Genomic DNA, 22,842 nt, shown 5'->3' on the forward strand with positions numbered 1-22,842 from the left:
AGGTAATCAAAGCAGATTATGAATACTTCATATTTGACTATGCATAGTTGCTTCCCCTGGTAAAAAAGTTGACAGATATAGTAAGATTGGTGACTTATGTGCTACCAAAAAAAAAAATATCTCCATGGATATTTCCAGGTGATAATTGTTTAAAACTTTGATTTATTCAGATATGCTGAATCTTTGTTTGAATATATTTTTTTACTAATTCATTTGATAAAAGCTTGTCTCAGTTTGGTATATTGGCTCTAAAATTCAAACTTTATTATTTTTTCCTTGCTGAAAACTGGGTTAAAGGTCATTGTGATAATTGAATTCTATTATGAGAACAAACAAAATGACTTACAGAATGTTGGTGTCATTTCTCAGCAATGTCATACCACTACCTATAGTAAAATTAAGTAGGAGCAAAATTTCCAACTTTAAGGAAAAATGGTGTATTCTAAAACATCAAACACAATAATTATGTGCATGGACTTATTCATCTATTTCTTTGTCAATGAAAGCATTGCCAATATAATGTTCCCTTATCCTTTATATCTAAAACATTTATAAACTAAGTTTCACTTTACTTTTATTTACCGACAATTGATCTGATCTATCTCACTTGAATGCTTGACTGCCATATAAATCTCCTAAGGATACAGATTTTTGTTGAAAATATTTTTTGAAGTGCATGCCGAAATGCAGGATTCCATGCTGACAAACAAATATCCATGGTATATCAATTTTGCTTTGGAAAAACTCTTTTTGAAAAAAGATCTTATCACATCGAAATACATCAATTTTACATGATGATAGATATTTTTAAAGACTGAGAATAACTAAAAAAGCTGTGAAATTGAAATCATGCCAATTTAGTGACAATTTATTATTAACTTGTTTATTTAAAGGTTGGACTATATGTTTAGGTTGCTTACTTTAGATTACTCCCACCTGAACTCTGTGGGTTCCAATCCTGACAGGGATTTACAATTCATTCATGTGAGGAAGTTATCCAGTTTTATCTACATCTACAGAGAGCAACAACTGATATTTTCCTCAACAAGTGATGCTGAAAGACTGCCATATAAACTGTACAGTGATGATGTGACTTGTTACCCACCAAGAAAATAAAATCATTTATTAAACCGTCTCCGCCATGCCAAAGACTACAATTTTACTTCAAATATTTCATGGGTTTGAATAATCTAAGTCTGAATAATTGCGATGATAGATGACTACTTTGACCAAAGCGTCAATCTTTGCATAAAATTTTATTTACAACAAACTTGTTATCATAAATTAATCAAGCTAAATAGATAAACAACAAGAAACATATAGAAACAAAAAATGTTATTGGTATATCAGAAATCACTGAAGTACGAGTAATTATCAGTAATTGCATACAGCTTTAACAGTAGTGATGTGGTATGACTAACATAAGTCAGAAGGCAGAGCAGGGCTTGAACCCATGATCCCAGGTTTAAATGGCAGACAACCTGAGTACTGCGCTTGCCTTAAATGTATGGATTTTTCTGTATTGTATATTACTGGTTTAATACCAGTCAATAATATTGACCATTTAACTTTCGCAACCCATGTATTAGAGGACAGTGTTCTAATAATACAATGTGTTAATTGTCTAAACAGACCAGAAGGTTAAAATCCTGAAATCAAGGAGTTGACAAACAGTTCATACAGACTTATAAAATAAATATCAAAATATTAGTTTTATTTTACCTGATTGTAACTTATTTTCTTTTCATTCTGCAAAATTTATAACATTCAAACCACTTAATAATTTATTAAAGAAACCAATTGCTAAAGAAAAGGGGGGGGGGGGGGGGTGGAGACAGAATTCTAAAATTTCTTATAAAATTATGTTAATTGTTGGGTCAATATTTACATTTGAAATAAAACAATTTTTTGGGCAATAAAGTTTGCATTTAGTTTTTTACTAGAAAACGTTAGTTATTTTAAAATTTTCTTGTCTTGTATGAATTAAAGAAAGATAATATTGTGATCTTAGTTAATATGCAACCAACTAATAATGCAATAATACATGTTGTTTATCAAAGATCTATTGAATTTGAGGGATCTTATTTCATCTTAACAATTGTATGTTGTAACAATCTGTATAAATCGAAAAACTAAAGTCTTATGCAAACTATAACATAAAAAAATTCCACTTCTATTTTATGTAACGCTTTGTTATGTACTTGATTGTATTATACAAGAGATGTTATTAGTGAAATAAATTCAATAGCTTCTTATGTATTGAATGAAACATAATTAAAAACTTGATATATTTTACACTTCTTGAAAGAATTTAAAACCATCTATTTATGCTTAAACTTGTGCTATTGAACTTACAAAACTATTCATATACAACAAAGAAGATAGACCAACCTGACAATTTTGTGATTTTTCGGTAATCGAGGTATTAAAAAGAGAGATCAGGTTTACTTTTAATGTTGTGTTACACTTTCCGATACCCGAGACATACTTTTTTTTGCGAAGTAAATCATTACACTGGTTTTTAAAATCATTTTGTGTAGCATTTTGCATATGTGCATGTAAACAGTAACATGGTTCATCGAATTATTTAAATTAGGTAGCGTAAGATTTTACAATTTTGCGTACTAAGCTGGAAATGATAATTATTTTATATATATTAAATGGATCAGATTTAATAGAGGAAGTTAAGGTATGGTAAATGTTTTTGTTTTAATTGTCAGATCATTAGATTCAACCTAATTTTATCTCGAAATAAAATCGTTTGTAAATCAATAAATGTAAAAGACACGACTGCGTTAACCCCGAAGATATTATATTGTTTTTTGACATGGTTTTTATTTGAAGAGATCAATTATAGCGTTTAAACGTCTAAAAGATTTCTTCTCGCCAGATAAATTTGTTCATTTGATGGGATTGAGTGATTTAGATACTTCTAGCCTTTTGCAGTAATAATACATTTTAACGTTTGAATGATTTAATATGTTACATAGCTTGTTTTAATTTCTGATACGGATTTGATTTAAGTGGCATGAAATACTGAACATGTAACTAGTTTTAAGTTAGGGATTTTATATAGTGATTGTGGACATAGTAAATAAATATAGAAGGTGCTTTTTTACGCATTTGGGTTAGTTATTTGTCATTTTACATTGGAAATACACTTGTAAACACTATAAATATCTTCCTCATGGATGCATTCAGTTCTGACGTGTTTTTAATAAAGTATTAGTTGTAACGCTGGGAGTAAAACATATTCCATATCATGTTCTACTACACTCGTTAAGGTTGGTGACAAGTTTTATGGATTATTTATTATGTTTTGATTTCATAATTGTCTTTCTTCTTGTATTTCAATTCTGTTGTTAAGAATTTAATGATGACTACCTTAATAAGTGATATAGTTTTATTATTTTTGTAAGCGTCTGACTGTGTCAGTGTAATATGGAGGTGATATTTTTGTACTATCCGTGAACTATAGTGGGTATCGAATTCACAGCTATGTTTTTAAAAAGAAAATAAAAATAAACTTTACTTTGTATCTAATTTTAGACAATTTTGACCTCATTTTATTTCTCTTTTTTACCCCCTTTATATGGGCGACATGTTTTAATGGGACAAGGGTGTATACAGCTGTTTACATTAGTGATAATGGTTTAAGGGGTTTCATATCTGTCTCAAGTATTTCGTTCTCATTTAGGGCGAATAATATTATCATACTTTTAATATAACTGCAATAAAATTGTAAAATATTTGATTGAGAAGATTTAGTTTAATGTAATAATACATGTATAATTAGACATGGTGATTTGGGTTGCCATGTAACATTTTCTTAATACTTATGCAGTCTTTAGTAAGATAGCAATCTGCATGCTCGAACATTAAAGTGTTAGCTTTAAGTGTTAGCTGCTCAATTCTCGTATTTTGATATTTGAAAGGAAAACATAAACAATTCAATTTTACGAGTCTACTATGCAAATTTAATTTGACAAAGGTTTATAAGTATAAGAATAGAAACTCTTAACCATCCTGAAAACACAATTCTTTAGACAATACTTTACTATATTTTGCTCAGATCAGGAGTTTAGATTTACATTTGTTCATCTTGACAATTTTTAGCTCACCTGTCACTTTGTGACAGGGTGAGCTTTTGTGATCGCTTTTCGTGCGGCGTCCGTCCGTCCGGCATCCGTAAACTTTTACTTTAAATGACATCTCCTCATAAACCATTAAGCCAATTTCATCCAACTTCACAGGAATGTTCCTTTGGTGGTCACCTTTGAAAATTGTTCAAAGAATTTAATTCCATGCAGAACTCTGGTTGCCATGGCAACCAAAAGAAAAAACTTTAAATATCTTCTTCTAAAAAATCCGAAGATCTAGAGCTTAGATATTTGGCATGAAACATCTTCTAGTGAGTGTCTACCAAGTTTGTTCAAATAAATTCCCTGGGGTCAAAATTGGCCCCGCCCCAGGGGGTCATTGATTTTCCCTATATGTAAATAGTAAAAACTTAAAAAATCTTCTTTTAAAGAACCCAAAGAGCTAGAGCTAAGATATTTAGCATGAAACATCTTCTAATGGGTGTCTACCAAGTTTGTTCAAATAAAAGCCCTGGGGTCAAAATTGGCCCCGCCCCAGGGGGTCATTAATTTTTCCTATAAACATATAGTAAAAACTTAAAAATCTTCTTTTAAAGAACCCAAAGAGCTAGAGCTAAGATATTTAGCATGAAACATGTTTTAATGGATGTCTACCAAGTTTGTTCAAAAAAGAGCCCTGGGGTCAAAATTGGCCCCGCCCCAGGGGGTCATTGATTTTCCCTATATGAATATAGTAAAAACTTAAAAATCTTCTTTTAAAGAACCCAAAGAGCTAGAGCTAAGATATTTAGCATGAAACATGTTCTAATGGATGTCTACCAAGTTTGTTCAAATAAGAGCCCTGGGGTCAAAATTGGCCCCGCCCCGGGGGACATTGATTTTCCTTATATGTGTAAAGCAAAAACTTAAAAATCTCCTTCGAAAAAACCCGAATAGCTAGAGTGTAGATATTAAGCATGAAACATCTTCTAGTAAGTGTCTACAAAGATTGTTCATATAAAAGCCCTGGGGTCAAAACTGGCCCTGCCCCAGGGGTGTCTTTTTTTTTAAATATATGTGTATAGTAAAAACTTAAAAAGTCTTCTTTTAAAAAACCCAATGAGCTAGACCTTAGATGTTTTGCATGAAACATCTTTTAATGGGTGTCTACCAAGTTTGTTCAAATAAAAGCCCTGGGGTTTAAACTGGCCCGCTCCGGGGGGCCTATATACAGATGAGCGAATTCAGGGCCATCATGGCCTTCTTGTTTCAAAATATTTACTGTTTTTCATTGGATGATACTCAATTATTTATAATCATAAAATATTGCCATTTCAATAATGTCTCTTAGGAAACGAAGTTGGAACTTCATTTGTATTAAATTTGCGTCTTGCGAACCATTCGTAAGGAAAATTTATTCTACAATAGACAATAAAAATTGATTTGTATCACTGCCAAATACAGGATAAATCAAAGAAATATGAGAAGAAAGAACTAAATTGACAATCAATGCGTAAATTATGTAGAACTGTGACTGATTGATTGGAGTAGTTATAATAATTTCTGTTTTGTAGAAAAAATACATTTTATGCTTTAATAACCCAATATTATTCATGTTACTGATCTAAAAAGTGGAGTTGATCTGTTTTGTGATCCTGACATTAATTCAGAAATGGTATAATATTATTATATACCTTAAACTTGTTATGCCCCCACAAAGTGGGAGAATATAGCGTTGCACTTGTCCGTCCGTACGTCTGTCTGTTTGTACGTCCCGTAATCTTGTGAACGCAACTCCTCTTAAACCGGATGGCAGATTTTGCTTAAATTTACAGGGATGAACAACCTTAATGTGTAGATGGTTAAGTAAAGGAAGGAATTTTTGCTGCGACCAAATTTGACAGAATTATGGCCCTTTGTTGATTTTTTCACTATATACTATGTAGAAATTTTGTGAACGCAACTCCTCTTAAACCGGATCGCAGATTTTGTTTAAACTTACAGGGATGAACAACCTTAATGTGTAGATGTTAGTGAAGGAAGGAATTTTTGCTGCGACCACATTTAACAGAATTATGGCCCTTTGTTGATTTTTTCACTATATACAATGTAGAAATTTTGTGAACGCAACTCCTCTTAAACCGGATGGCAGATTTTGTTTAAACTTACAGGGATGAACAACCTTAATGTGTAGATGGTAGTAAAGGAAGGAATTTTTGCTGCGACAAAATTTAAAAGAATTATGGCCCTTTGTTGATTTTTTCAATATATACCATATAGAAATTTTGTGAACGCAACTCCTTTTAAACCGGATGGCAGATTTTGCTTAAACTTCCAGGGACAACCTTAATGTGTAGATGGTAGTAAAGGAAGGAACTTTTGCTGCGACCAAATTTAAAAGAATTATGGCCCTTTGTTGATTTTTTCACTATATACTATGTAGAAATTTTGTGAAGGCAACTCCTCTTAAACCTGATGGCAGATTTTGCTTAAACTTCCATGGATGAACAACATTAATGTGTAGATGGTATTAAAGGAAGGAATTTTTGCTGCGACCAAATTTAAAAGAATTATGGCCCTTTGTTGATTTTTAGTTTTCAACTTGTGGCACATGTAGTGCAAAAAATATTTGACCTAGAGTCATAAGATTGACAGAACAGTGGCGTGTGGGGGCATTCGTGTCCTATGGACACATTTCTAGTTTTGATATTAAATTGACATAAAGTAGAATTTGTATATATGTTTTAAAATGGTTTAAAATTGATACATTTTACACTGCATAAATTATACTTGTCATACTTTTAATTCTAATCCATTCAATGATAATTTTAAGGATTTTGATATTGAATTGTAACACTGAAGTATAGAATTGCAGACTGACCAGGGTTTGTACTGGTAACCGACTTACAATGTACCATATGATCTTTACAGAGCACAGTTCTATCAGGTTGGAGAACTTTAGGAGAACATTAGGAACATTTTTGTCCTTAGAGAAGCTGCGCAGGGTGCATGATTTCTGTAATGATGGATAATGTTAACAATGATAATTCATGATGTTTTTTCCCCCACCATTGTTTCACATGATGTTTGTGTGGAAGTTTGATGTTACTTGAGTGGAAATAGGTCATAGCAGCTCTGGTACAGACTCCAACAAACTTAAAGTAATGTAGGACATGATATTTGTGTGAGCGTGCTGGTCTGCTAGTGCATAACTTGTAATTGAAGACTTCATCAAATTTGGTTTGCTTGTATATCACTGAAATACTGTATTAGTGCAATAAAATACACAAAACAGACAAGCAAAACCTGTTTCCTCCAACAGCAAAAAAATTGAACAAATTATTACATATATCACTGACATTTATTTAAAACCTAGCTCAAATCATTAAAAAAAATATAGAAATTAACAGCAGATAGTAGCAAAGTTGCCAATCCTTTCTTATGTAAAAAAGACTTTTATGTATTTATTGTGCTTCCATGCAGAAAGTATACCTTAATTCTATTTTGGTACTTTGACAATGAAATCATGAATTATTGAATGTTATGTAAATATCGATGTCTTTTTCCGGGAGGAATAATTATAAATTTAATTGCAAATAGATCAATGATTAATATCAGGTGTATTGATTAATATATTTCTGCTGATTTAATTACTTTACCCTGCTCAATTTCCAGAACTCATGTAACTCCTCCTTTATGTTCTGAGAGTTACAACAGTTTTGCATCAGGCTCTCAAATTTGTGTTATTACTTATAGTGATTGTTGTTTTGTATCAAATTATCTATATCAACTAGCCATCAATAAGGTCCCAGGTCTAGTGCTACCCTGTCAGCACCCAATAGGTAAATGAAAATCTTTTCCTCTCATGCAAAAAGAGTTGAAAGGTTTGATCTCCTAAGCTATGCCATACCATATGGACATTAAAACAAATACATCAGTCATTATGCTGCTATTACTTACAAAACTTAGTATGGTCTTAGATACTAGTGTGACATTATACATAAATAAAACAAGTCATTCTTTCTTTATGGGATGCACACGGAAGTTACTGTATACAAAATATTTTCTAAATATAGGAATTTTTCTTTTTCATGCTGTTTTGTTTACATAAAATGATGAAATGACAGATTGAAGGTAACTTGACACCTTACATAATATCTTCTATATAATGTTTTTTTAAGATTGAAAGATAGCTCTTTTCTTGCAAGGAAGATTATTTTTATTTAATGCTTAGCCCAATGAATATAGGACTTGGGACATGTTCTTTCCATTGTTAAAAGGTAAGGTTTTTTTTAAATGTCAAGACCGCAAATGAAGTAAGCCTTAGTTACATTGCACAGAATATATGTCCCTAACTCAGCAAATGTGTTGGTTTTTTTTCTCCAATTTACAAACAATTTTTGCAATTAAAGCTTCCTGGTAAAGTGTTGCACTTAATTTCGATATATTTACCATTTCGATATATTTACCATTTCGATATATTTACCATTATTTTTTGTGTCACCAATTTGAAAATATTCAGCACATATAGCACATACTAAACTAGCTCTGCAGAGACTGGTCATTGTCAACGTTTTAATTGCTTTCTTACCTGTGCGGTGCTTATAAGACTTTACAGTCTGGGCAAAACCTTGACGCAGAATTTCAAAATATGTACAAACTGAATAGCAAATAGATGTGCTGGCTTAATTAATGTTGGTCTGCACTGGTCTGAATTTGTAAAAAAATTGAAAAAAAATTACTGACAAAGAAACATACCAGACTTAATTTGTTTAGATAGTTATTGAATGACATTCAAATCTCTATGTTGTCTTTGAAGCAAAACCCATTTATTTCTTTTAGCTCAAAACTAAGATTTTTTATCTTTCCAATTTTTTTTTTCCATTAATCAATAGTAAATTTTGACAGATTATACCTGGATAAATTGTTGAATTTGATCCTCAATGCAAAATTTAATTTTTTGCTATGATTTAAAGGTTTCTTTGTCAATGTCCCTTTTGTTTAAGCTCTTAAAGAAATGGAAATATAGAAAATGAGTTTACTTTTTCTTACATTTGCTAAACTTAGCAAGTGTTTCAACATTTCCTTTCCTGTATGAAACAATTTCTTTGCTAAATTTAAAATATATTTAAAAGTTTCTTTGCTAAATTTATAAAAGTTTCTTTTACTGATTTAGAAAATTATATCATGGTTTTATTCCTTTCTGTCCAGATTTGGTCTGCTTTTATTTGGAAATGTTTATTGTGAATTTGAATGATTTCAGTATCAAGTGAATTTATATGATTTCAGTATCAAGTGATTCTTTGAATGATTTCAGTATCAAGTGAATTTGAATGATTTCAGTATCAAGTGATTCTTTGAATGATTTTAGTATCAAGTGAATTTGAATGATTTTAGTATCAAGTGAATTTGAATGATTTCAGTATCAAGTGAATTTGAATGATTTCAGTATCAAGTGAATTTGAATGATTTAAGTATCAAGTGAATTTGAATGATTTCAGTATCAAGTGAATTTGAATGATTTCAGTATCAAGTGAATTTGAATGATTTCAGTATCAAGTGAATTTGAATGATTTCAGTATCAAGATAATAAAATTCAGCACTGGACAATAAGGCTGGAGAGAGGCAGGTTATACAGCTCTAAGGGTGCGAGCTAGTCCAGCTCTACCAGTGTCTTATGATAGCATTTACCCTGACCACACCAAATATCTTAAATGCACTTGTCCATCTTTCAATCTGGACTAAACCATTCATTATTTTTAGGGGAAATTTCAATGGAATAGGTTCAAAGTATGATCAGATGACAGCACAGATGTGTCAGCTGAATTTGGTCTGTTCTGGTGGCATGGGTTAAGATTCAGTTGCCGCTATCGGTCTAAGGGTAAATGAAAAATATGAAATGTCATTTTGAAGTACAACAGAATAATGTGGTTTGAACTTCCTTCTGTGCTAGTATGAAGTCTAAAATCTTTTCATCAGATTTATCATTGATATTTCCTTGATATATCTTCCTTCATTTTATGATCATATCTGCCTTATTTTACTTTAAATAGTGACAAAATTCACCAAAAAAATGTAACTAAAATGATGAACAAGATTATAGTCAAGAGGAAGTTTGAGACATGAGTCATTTATTGCACATGGTTAGATGCTTTCGAAGTTTTTTTGTCTACCATAAAAATTTTGACGATGACTTGTCACCCTTTTTTTTTTGTAAAATTTTGTGATTTTATAAACTTGGAAAACCATTATTTTGTTACATAATGCTTAATTTTAAAATAAATGACAAATTTTTTCATAATGTTTGAGTAATATGAGTTTAGTTTGAACGTGTGTATCCAACTTACGTTGGTTGATTACTTTCGAGCCTGGTTCCTGGCACATACCAGTACCAGTACTGGTGTCAGAAGAGGAAACATGGTGGTGACCAATATACAGCTCAAACCCAAGGTCTCTGTGTTGAGTAGCACACACCTTATAATCACTAGGCCGCTGCTGGATGATTAATACAAGTCTGTAGTCCATTAGTAATGATATCTTCACCTACAGTTAAGCTAGAAGGATGTTAAATATTTAAAGCAGATTTATCTGTAACTGATAAGCGATTAGACTGTATTAGATTTATCTGACCGACAATTATTTGAGCAACAATCATTAGTGTCATTTAGTCCTTTAGCAGAATAGAATGTGTCATATCTATACCATAAATACAATGATCTCCTTGTTTGACTCATGTATTAAATTGAAGTGTAGAATTTTAAGGATACGTTATATTAGGTAAAATATTCATTTTAGAATAATTATGTAATACTTATATAGTTTGACTTACTGACAACTTCAGTAGCCTAATAATGCTATGGCAAAGTTAATTAATATCATGTTTGCATGTAAATTGCAGCACACAAAACGATTGCAAATTCTTCAGATAGAATCTAAATAAGGATCATAGAAGTATTAACAATAAACTTTGTGATCATAAATCAACATAACATTAAAATTTCAGAGGTTTTGCAATGCATGCTTTTGTAATTCAACAATAGATTTCAGAAGCCTTTATATTTTAACTCCTTTTAATGTATTTTGAAATTTTCAATTAAAGCATATATAAATAAAGAAGTTGTATGTCTGTCAGGGTTATACAAAATGTTCTTTTTGATCCTATAAACAGTTGATTTTTTGTTGTTAATTGATTTACATTACTTTTAGTTTGAATTTAAGTGAAATTTTAGAAAATAAATCAGTTAAGTTTTTGGAAAGGTGGTAGCAGTGTAAAGGTATTTGTTCTGCTGAGATTACTCTATGCTTTGATTTTTTAAAGGCAAATAAATAAAGATGCTTGTTTTTCTTTTGAAGTCTGGATACTTCTTTCATGGTAAGTGCAAGTAAGTGAGACTGAAATAATGTATTTTATTGGTTCTTGTTTTCTTCAGACATGACGTTCATGACATTCATTGTCTTTTGTAATATTGCATTGTCTCATTGTTTGGCAGCTTGCCAGAATTCTTGCTATTAATATTTCTATGAATAGTAACATTCATCACAAACTGATAACTGTTATCATGTCCTTCCTATGGAAATATACAATCATTTAAGATGGCTGGATTTCCTCCTTTCCATTGTCCATTTCAGAGTTTCTTAAGCTCTTAGAACACTTTAATGGCAGTCATGAATGTCTTAGCATAGGTCCTAACTGTGGCAGTCATGCATGTCTTGACATATCCCTAATTGTGGCAGTCATGCATGTCTTGTCATATGTGCTAATTGTGGCAGTCATGCATTACTAATTGAGGCAGTCATACATGTACGTCTTAACATTGGTCCTAATTGTGGCAGTCATACATGTCTTAACATTGGTCCTAATTTGGGCAGTCGAGCATGTCTCAACATTGGTCCCAATTGTGGCAGTCATACATGTACGTCTTAACATTGGTCCTTATTGTGGCAGTCATGCATGTCTTAACATTGGTCCTAATTGTGGCAGTCGTGCAGACTTGTCTCAACATTGGTCCTAATTGTGGCAGTCATACATATACGTCTAAACATTGGTCCTTATTGTGGCAGTCATGTATGTCTTAACATTGGTCCTAATTGTGGCAGTCGTGCATGTCTCAACATTGGTCCTCATGAGGGACTTTAGTGAATAACCTCCCCTGAGTACTCCCTATAAATAGATAGGTCCTATTAAAGCTATTGGATTACTCTGACTTTATCGCCTATTTCTTTGTGGCAAACTAAATTAATTAGGGCTAATTATGATCATTTGTGATATTTAGATTAAATATAGCGATAAGATGTAGAATCTGTTGACATAAATGAAACATTTTTTCTTAAGGTTTACATATTTGATGATGCATGTGGAAATAATTGATTAAGACACATCAACCTGTCTTACATAAAACTCAACGATAAAATCAAAGGATTCCAAATATTTGGACCTACTTACATTTTGGTTAACCTCGGTTTTTATCAAGGGAACATAATCCACTAATGTCCCTCATTGCGGCAGTCATGCATGTAAGTCTTAACATTGGTCCTTATTGTGGCAGCCATGCATGTCTTAACAATGGTCCTAATTTTGGCAGTCATGCATGTCTTAACAATGGTCCTAATTGTGGCAGCCATGCATGTCTTAACAATGGTCCTTATTGTGGCAGCCATGCATGTCTTAACAATGGTCCTAATTTTGGCAGTCATGCATGTCTTAACAATGGTCCTAATTGTGGCAGCCATGCATGTCTTAACAATGGTCCTAATTGTGGCAGTCATGCATGTCTTAACAAGTAGTACAATATTTAACTCCTCTCCATCACCAATGAATGAATAGTTCTTCATTCAGAGCAAGCCAAATCATCTACATGTACATGTACATAATTTAAGCATAAGTATAGTGGTTGAAAGATTTAAACTTTTTCTTCTTTGAACATTTCCAGAAACCCAGTCTTTGTCAGACATTACATGAATTTGCTATATATTACGTAAACTAGATTATGTTTGTCAACTATGCCTTTGTCATGATATCCTTGTATATATATCCTTGTAGAAAAACAGGAAAAGTTACCCATAGCAGTTTTATCAGGAAATCTGCAAAAATGTGTAAAGCTTTTACATTGAACCATTTTTAGAGAAGATAATTTTCCCAGACGGTAATTCATCAATCTATTGTCTCATGAATATCTTCGGTATTACTGACATCCCCACTGATTACTGTGAGCACAACATTTTAAATTGTTCAGCCAAAGTGCATGTTGTCACCATTTCTCCTCCTTGGGGAGAGATATTTAACTAGATCTCCTCAGACTAATATATCATCCCTCGTAAATGTAGTGTTTCAAACAGAAATAGACAAAAACTTTTCATTTCAAAGAATAATACAGTACAAGCAAGGTTTATTTTTAAACTTATGAATTTTGTGCAAAAAAAATAGGAATAATTTGCATAGCACAGTATACATATTTGCCACTAATCAAGTTTGTGTATATTGCTTGTTCGAAATGGTCGTGTCACATAAACCATTGGCCAAGTGCAATAAGCAAAATTTAGTTTTCCACAGAATGCTTGTTAAACAAACTAAGGTGGCTTTATGCAAACATATTTTTATTTGCCTTATAAAAAGCTTATTACATGAATGGTGCTTTCTTGATTTATAAAAATTTATGTCATCTTAGGCTGAAAGGCATCCTCCAAGTGAGTCTATACCAGATTTTAAAATCAGAAAAGTTTTAATTGTTTAAAATGGCTTCAATTGTACATTAGTAATTAAAGGGAAAAGGTTGGCCTTTTAGTTAAGGTGTATGCCTATAAGATTATTGGTTCCAGTCCGATTAATTGAATATTGGGTCAGGCCCATTTCATACATCATTGTTTTCAGCCTAATTTATCCCTCATAGGCTCCAGTTTAATTCAATGATCATTAGTTCCAGCCCAGTTAATTGAATATTGGCTCAGGCCCAGTTCATTGAATATTGGCTCCGGCCCAATCCATTGAATATTTGCTCCGGACCAATTCATTGAATATTAGCTCTGGCCCAGTTCATTAGATATTGACTCTGGCCCAATTCATTGAATATTTGCTCCAGCCCAATTCATGGAATATTTGCTCTGGCTCTATTAATTAGATATTGGCTCCGGCTCGATTCATTAGATATTGGTTTCAGCCCTACTAAGGTCCCAACTATGTTCATATGGTACCGGAACTGGTTAGCTCCATGATGTGTACTCAAGAAGTGGGTCAGATAAGTTGAAAGCTTTTATCAGAACCCAGTTAAAATAAATCTGTTTAAACTAAACTGTATAATGGTGTGTATTTTTTTAGATGCTGAGAAATTATTGATTTGATGACATGCATTGGCCATTTTATTGAGAGATTAATGTTAATAAAACTAGCTGTTTTATTACATTATCACTGGAATGAACATCGTGCATTAATGATTAAAGTCATGCAATTGTTACTGTTATCCATTGGCTTCATGGAGTGAAATATTTCATGACAAATGCGGCTTTTACATGACAATATTTTTCTTGCTAAGTTCAAGTTCTTGGGGTTTTATTTTACTTGTTAAAAATTGACCATTTGAACAGTTCACCAAAAGTATTGTACAGGACGAAATATACATGCATAGAATGATATGATATAAAAGTAGTCTGAATTAGTTTGTTTTCTTATTTCATCACTTACTAGAGTGTATATATAAGGTAAAATATTGATAAGGATTAAGAGCTTATAACTTTTTTTTAACAATTTGTATGTCCATGACCAATCCAATATGTACCTCTTAACAATTTGTACATCCATGACCAAAATGTACATCCATGACCAATCTGTACATCCATACATGCCATAATTTTTGGACAGCTTTCCGGGACACTTTTCATCGCGGCAATAATGGATGTGTAGGCAGTTGTGGAAAAGGGGGGGGGGGGGTTGGTGTCAATCATATAATGTTATTAAATTAGGACGACTTTCTCCTGAATTTTAATGATAAACAGTTAACTTACTAGTTTTATAAGTAGTCTTTTAGGTTGACATATTTATCATTTTATAGTATTTCTTTATTTCATTTATTATTCCCTAAAAGCAAGTAAGTTGTAAGTTATAAACCCGGTGAATGGGCGCAGCTATGTTGTTCACCCGTTATATCTTAAAGTCGTGATAATTACTACATGTCACGTAATGCAATTCTTCCAGTCATAAAAACAAACACAGCAAGGTGATTTATTTGACACCTTTAATTTTTTATTTGATAGATATATTTACATTGTTTGTAATAATAAGACTTTCGGCAAGTTAGCGATTGATCTAAAAATTAATGATTATCGGGGATTAACGATAATTGTTAAGGGCCGTAAACCATTAATTAACCCGACCATTAAACGCTGCCGAATTCGAAAGAGAATGTTAATTGCCGATGCATGAAGAAAGCTATTGCCGAGGGGAATCGACAGTCGATAATTGGGGGGCTGTATATTGTAAACTTGTAAGTGTCAGCGTTCCTGTGTATTATGTGTACAAGGTCAGAATATGTTTTATGATCGAGAGGTGAAATGTGCGAGATTTGATTTAAAAAAATTTATGAAAATTTTGCAAAATATCATGATTTTTTTTTCCGGGATCAAATCGATGCCCGGGACATCTCCGGGACAGACATCCGATTTCCGGGACAATCCCGGGCATCCGGGACGTTATGGCATGTATGGTACATCCATGACCAATCTATAAACAATCTGTACATCCATGAACAATCTGTACTTCCATGACCCATCCATGACAAGTGTGTACATCCATTATAAATTTATGCATCCATGCACTCTGACCATATCGATGCCTGCCTAAAACTACCATGCTTATACTGAAATCCCTAAAAATAATAATTGACTATTCCAAATTGAAAACAGAACAAGTTTATTTGTGTATATTTAGCATGGAAGGGAAATAAGAGACACTTTAGTATGTGTCAGAACAAGTTTATATGAAATTAAACCTAAATTAACGAGCCTTTAATTAGTTTAACATTGGTAATTATTATATTCAAACAAAGAAGTAAAATTGTGTGGAAACTGGAGTAGTATTACAGTAATAGTAATTGAGTTAACATAAAATATGCAAATTTGATTATATGATACTCAGGTGCTAAGATTCACCATGTACATTGATCAACTTACTATAGATTTATTTGATTTTGAACTGTTTGATTAAGTGACTTGTCAAAATTGTCAAAATTTTGTATGACTTGCCAGGCTTTGAATGCAAGCTGTTATAATGATTTGCCTATCTCAATGATCTGCCTATCTCAATGATCTGCCTATCTCAATGATTTGCCTATCTCACTTGTAAAGATAGTGCAACGTCATTTTGCATATCTGTGAAGTCTGACCAAGGGGGGTGGTGGCCTAGTGGTTAAAATGCTTGTGTCTGAACCCAGGGTCATGGGTTTATGCTCTACACTGGTCACAATCAAGTTTCCTTTAAATGACATCAGCACTAAGCTGGTTAAAGGAACTTCACTTGCTCCAAAAACCTAATAACATTAACTTTGAATTTCTTACATAGATCAACTGGGGCAGCACTTAAAACAGAAAGATTTGCAAAAGATATTTAAGAAGTATGCTCAAAATTAATTGAAAAGTGCTAATTTAGCATGATTTGAGTGCAACACTTTTCAATTTTGAATTAGAATATCATTCTGGAAAAAAAAAGAGTAAGCAAATGATCACAAGATATTTGTCTAGACCCATATCAAATAGAATATTAATCTCGAAATATTATTTCCAGGCCTGTTATGTCAAAAAACCTCAGTGGAGTTCCTTTAATAAAAGTTATAAAGAATTGATTCCACAATTGACCTAAAATAAATATGTGTTGATTTAAAGCAGGGCAAGGCTATTGCACCAGTTCAACAGTGTAAGAGTTGCAGTTACCAGTTTGATATGAATTGTTAATATAAAAGGATTCTATTTTGGGTCCTAAAACATATTTTGCACTAAATTCTTTTTTCATTTGATGAAAAGACTCATTACATAAAGTAAATATAATATCCTGAAATATGAAAGAGTGGGTAAACAAAAGTATATAAGGAAATTAATTCAGCCTTAAATAGAGACATGTCTGATCTAAGTATAACATATTCTAAATTTTAATCTCTTTGTGAATAACATTTTTACCTAAATGTTTGTGCTATATGATATTCTTTGTTTATTTCCAGATACCAAGGGAGACAAATCTAGACATACTCTGCAAGCTACAATCACAGTTACAGTTCTTCATCTAAGGGACACAATCACAAACCAACAGAAATAATCAGCCATATGGACTTACTTCCCTTTGATAAAAAGCTTATCATGGGAAAGAGAAATTTAAGTGAATTGATATTTTCAGTATAGTTTTAAGACATTTGATTAATTTGTGATATTTTTTATAATTTATACAAAAAAAACTGTGCCTGACCAATACATTAAAAAACAACGATGTCATCAAGTCCAGTAACAAACCACTGCCCACATCCAAACTCTGCCCCTTTACATAGAATACCAAATGCCCACAAGAGAAGCATTCCAGATAGAATCCAGCGTGATCCGGTTGTCCAGGCAACGATACCAAGGGTAATGAGTACATCGGCACTCAGAATACCGAAACAACGGAATTCCTTTTGGCAGAGGTATTGCATGTGGTGAGAATCGTATTGTTGTATTTGTTGGCTTTAATTTAGAAAGGCTTTCTGTTTTACAATAATTTCTTAATGTAAAAAATGCATGCATTCTATGTACCTTTAAGAGAATAATCTATAGAGTTTCCTTTTCATACAGACTTAATTCTCTCCTTATATGTCATGTAATTCTCTTTAAATATATGTTATTTTCAATCTTTCTATCATTTCATCTTCTTGTATACAAAGGGGAGTCACTCAGAACAGATAAAAAAATTGCAAATTCAGATTTATTTCCCTTATATCACTTCTTGAACACGTTGAGTTTATTCAGTTAAGAGGATATAGAAAATCAAAAAATTAATTGATTTGCAGCAATAGTAGTATTATAATCGTTACCTAGCTAAGTTTCATTGCAATGCCGCTATTTCAAATAACCAAATATAAAATATGAACATTTACTATCAATAGTCATTTGTTTCAGAAACAAAAATTTTATATCTTTTGAAATATCTATTTGGAGGTTGCATGATTTAAGAAATTTGAAAAATTGTTTAAAGATTATTTACATTCTTAAGAGAAATTGATTTAAGTTTGAACATAAACTCGGGAACAAAAGGACGGCATTTGTTTTTGAAATCCCACAATGCATCAGTTGAGATTATGATATTATTGAGTTTATTGATCATTAATATCCTTGGTTTACTGACTTAGTACCGGTTTGACCCAGTTATGTCACATAAAACATAACAAAATTCTGACTGAAAAAACAAGAAATTATGACACCTAATGGAATATGATACAGCGTAATATAATTCCGAAGAAAATGAACGTAATAAAATACACGAAATATGGAAGATGTAATGAATGTGATGTCCCTGCGGTCATTTTATACCATATACAAATAACCCCTCGATACTTTAGCGCTGTCACTGTGTGGGATAATTCTGTCTCTGTTCTAAAAGCAAGGATGAAAGATGAAAGATTTTTGCGGTAATCGATCGTCAGATAGGGATGTATAGCTAAATCAATACCAAATATAAATGATGAGACTTGTTTCTCTTAAGAGAGATTTCTTCTCAGCGTAATTTGTTAAATTGCGTTGAATTAAGAAAGAAAATTCAACAATTTTCAAGAATTTTCCAATTTGTCATGTCTGTGTGGTGTAGTGTCATGTTTTTAGAAAAAAATATTTTGGGTAATTGTTTAACATTAGGGTAATTGGTTTACTTTAGGGTGAATTTCAGTATTCTGTTTGCATGCTCTAGGGTTTTGCAGTCATTAAAAATCTAAATTTAGAAACAAAACTAAGTTAGCAAAAAAAAATCAGAAAATCAACAATAAATGGGTATTGTTTTTATCATAATGGTTTATTTAGATATAGGCACTATTTATGGAACCAAAAATGAGACATTATAGTTTTAAAAATCATGGCCTAAACTTTTAAGAATCATGGCCTGCTTCACAAAGTCTCAAACCCGAAACCCTAGCTGGACTCTAACTTCACAAAAAAGCCATAAAATCCTAGCTGGGTCAGATTTACAAACCCTTGCTGAACAACGGATCAAATTAATATACAGTTAACTCTCGGTAACTTGAATTTCAAGGGACTGGGCAGAAAAGAAATTCAAATTACGTGGATCTGCCGCCATTACATTTACATTGGTACATGTGTATACATGTGCCTGATTAAATGTCTACAGCAGTAGGTTTGTTATTGTTGATACCGGCAATGCTGCGCAGAATATTTAACCATTGAAATGATGATAAATCACTTACAATTACAAATTATAAATGAACAGAAAGATATTATTTAAAATCTAATATATGTATATTAATAGTGAAACATAAACACAAACATTTGTAGCAATGACATGAGAGTGACAACACCTCACCTTGATGTCCTCGACCTTTGATCAGTGGGCTGTTTTCACACTTTGACTAATTGAGATGTTAATATGAGCCGCGTCACGACAAAACCAACATAATGGGTTTGCGACCAGCATGGATCCAGACCAGCCTGCGCATGCACGCAGTCTGATCAGGATCCATGCTGTTCGCTGTCAGTTTCTTTACTTGATATAGGGTCTGTAAGCGAACAGTATGGATCCTGATCAGACTGCACGGATGCGCAGGCTGGTCTGGATCCATGCTGGTTGCAAACGCACTAAGTTGGTTTTGTCATGGCACGGGACCAAACATTCCTTTTGACTAAACAGGAGTCTCAGTAAGTCAAAATTTGACCTAAGCAGAAATAAAGAAGGAAATTTGACGGGACTTTGGAAATTCTTCGACTAACGTGAAATTTTGAGTAAGGAGATTTTGACTTACTGACAGTCAACTGTATATTGGATTTAACCAAAGTCATAGCTTCAAAAATGATCTAAATATGTCATATTTGTTAACTTTTGTTAATGAATCAAACTTGCAACCTCTATGTTTACACAGGATCAAACTTTGAAGCCTCCACTTGGAACATGGATCTAGCTTACATCTCTGATATTGTTTCAATTTAATTCTTCCCTCATTATAACATTAACAATCCATATTGTTCACAACATTAAAAGTACTTAAAATATGGGCCCAGAAACATTTTGTAGAATTGGCAGATTCAGGTTAACATTGATGAATGACGTCAGCAGACGATCAATATGGCTTTCTTTTCATATGTTTCATGTTTCCAAGTAAAGTTTTACTTTGTTCCATACCTCATTATATTACCTCTCATGTCTAGATTTTTGTTATTTGATTATAAAACATCAAGTTGTCTCTGTAGAGAGGAAAATTTTTTCATTTTATAATAGACTTGTCTATCAGACTTTCCTATATTTGATAGCATCTTAGACTGATGCATGCAATTCTTGAAAAAAAAAAATTAAAAAATCAATCTAACATTTTCATTAAAATTGTATAGAACTGATAATTTCATCAAAGGACAAAATAGTGACTCCGTTCAATGGAAAAGTGTCACTGTTGCAAAGTTGTGGTTAAAGTCAAATGAAATCCTGTGGGGGCTGCCTGTCTACAACATGGATATATACTTACAGTCATTATTATACATCTGTCAGTTCTATACTTCTATCAGTGTCTGTGTTGATTCAGTTTTAGACAAATCAGAAAATAGTCGAAAATGCTTTAGACAAATACTTATGCACTTAACCAATATAATGTCAATATCAATCTGCAGTGGCTCAATGTCCTTTTCACTGTTTTTTTTATTTCTCCAGTTTTAGCCCTTGCCCTGATCGATTTGTGAAATAGATGTCCCCAGCTTTGAATAATTTGGAACAGTCCATTCACTGTTTAGGGATTTTAGTATCAAAAATTTAAAACATTGATCTACCAGGTCGGACAGCATGGTAGTTCAAGCTGGTCATTACAAGCTCTATTCTTGTTGCAAAAGCTAAATGGGTTAGACTGTCTCAAGTTGTGTTTATTTTAATGTTAAAATTTTATTTTTATAACAGTCTTAAAACTTTAAAAAAAGAAATTAAGTAAAAATGATTAGTTAACACAATTTTCTTGACACTATTGGCCAGAAATGAATCAGGCCTTTTCATTGGTCAGTTATTATGTATGAAGATCAAAAGTTGACTATGTCAGTTGGTTTGGAATAGGGCACTGTAGAATTTGAATTTCATATTGAATCCATTTTTTATGTTGAAAAAAAGTGTTTTGTATAATGGCTGGATCTGTCTTGTCTTTTAAAATATATTTTGTTTGATCACCTGTTTTCTCTGTCTGCAATACCAATTTTCTCAACATCTTAGTAATAAAATCATTATATAAGGCTTTTTTTTGATGATTTTGAATAATATAAATGAACCCAATATCACTTAATGAACCCAATTGTACTAAAGTCATACAAAGAGTACAACTCATGTTGTTGTGCTATGTACTTTTATAAACAAGGTTAATTAATACTTTGTTTCATTTACTATTTACTATACTGGAAATTGTATCAATGACCTTATTTCTAATGACAGATAATCACTGATTTGACATTTGTTATAAAAGATAAATTATTAATCAATTCACCTCGCCCTAGTGATGACAAAATATTACATTGCTGACGTAAATCCTGGAGTTAAATAAATTCCTATTGATACAGTTAACTGGAAATAGAAGTTTATTTAAATAAATATAAAAAGGTTTTATTGTTCACTAGATGAATTATTTTTAGAAAATAGTTCCCAGAACAAACATTCAATAATGAACTCTTTTGAGTTCAGATGTCGGTTGTACAATGTGAATGATAAATGATGTCATAAGCTTGTGGTGCACTTGTCCTGTTTTGACCTGCTGACTTCATTTTATGGACTAACCCAGCACAGTCCATTATTAATTTAGAGGATATCCAGATAAAACTTGAAGTTGGTCACCCAACAGTATAGAGTCTGTCAGATGGCAAGGACATGTGCACTGGCCTAGCTCTACACTTGGTGGCAAAGGCTAAATCACTTCCTGTTTCTACAGGTAGGGTAAGGGTTACAACTTATAAGGATTGCAAATTAACAACTAGTAACTTGGTGGTTGGGGCAAGCCGTTGTTTCCTTGTGCAAGAAACTTAAACTACATTCATTGATTAGTACTGGTTGGTTCCAGGAATGGATTGGAGAGTGTTTCAATAAGCTTATAATAAGCTTCCAACACAATAAAATAAAATAATTTGGTATAAACTAAAATCACAAGCAACTTACTTGTATAAAGTCAGTAAGGGTCCTGGATCTGTTACTGCTTTTGCTAAAGGTGATTCAATTTGAAATTCTAAACAAAATAGTAATATTTCATTTCACTCAAGGTTGATGTGCACAAATTGGCAGGTGCTTCTTATTTATAAAAAACAAATTAAATCAAGCTTATTTTATCCTAAAAATATCTAATGCGGAACAAAGGGAAACAAGTCTTTTTTAAAAGTTCCATAAATTGCTTGGTTTTAAATTGTTATTTGGAGCTTTTTAAGATAGATCAAAGTGTTATATTTTCTATGCCAATATTTCATTTCTTGATCAAGTAATTACAAAAAAAAAAAAATCACACTATTTTTCTCAGTTTAACCTATCACAGCTTTATATTACTGCAGGATTTAAGTCCCCTAATGATATTACAATTGAGTTACTTCC

The 22,842-nt window shown here is 32.2% G+C and overlaps 1 protein-coding gene across 1 annotated transcript in view; it reads left to right on the plus strand.

Moving 5' to 3' along the window:
• Window positions 1-2,533: 2,533 nt before the first annotated feature.
• Window positions 2,534-22,842, plus strand: part of LOC132723423 (cAMP-specific 3',5'-cyclic phosphodiesterase-like) — a gene marked incomplete at its 3' end in the record, with an annotated part of 28,104 nt that continues 7,795 nt past the window's right edge. Inside the window, 2 exon segments of the mRNA XM_060708140.1 lie at window positions 2,534-2,689; window positions 17,279-17,731. Coding sequence (XP_060564123.1) covers window positions 17,541-17,731 — 191 coding nt within the window.

The sequence above is a fragment of the Ruditapes philippinarum genome, unplaced genomic scaffold, assembly GCF_026571515.1.
Source record: "Ruditapes philippinarum isolate M1 unplaced genomic scaffold, ASM2657151v2 ctg3506_1_1_1_1, whole genome shotgun sequence".
NCBI classification, from domain to species: Eukaryota; Metazoa; Mollusca; class Bivalvia; order Venerida; family Veneridae; genus Ruditapes; species Ruditapes philippinarum.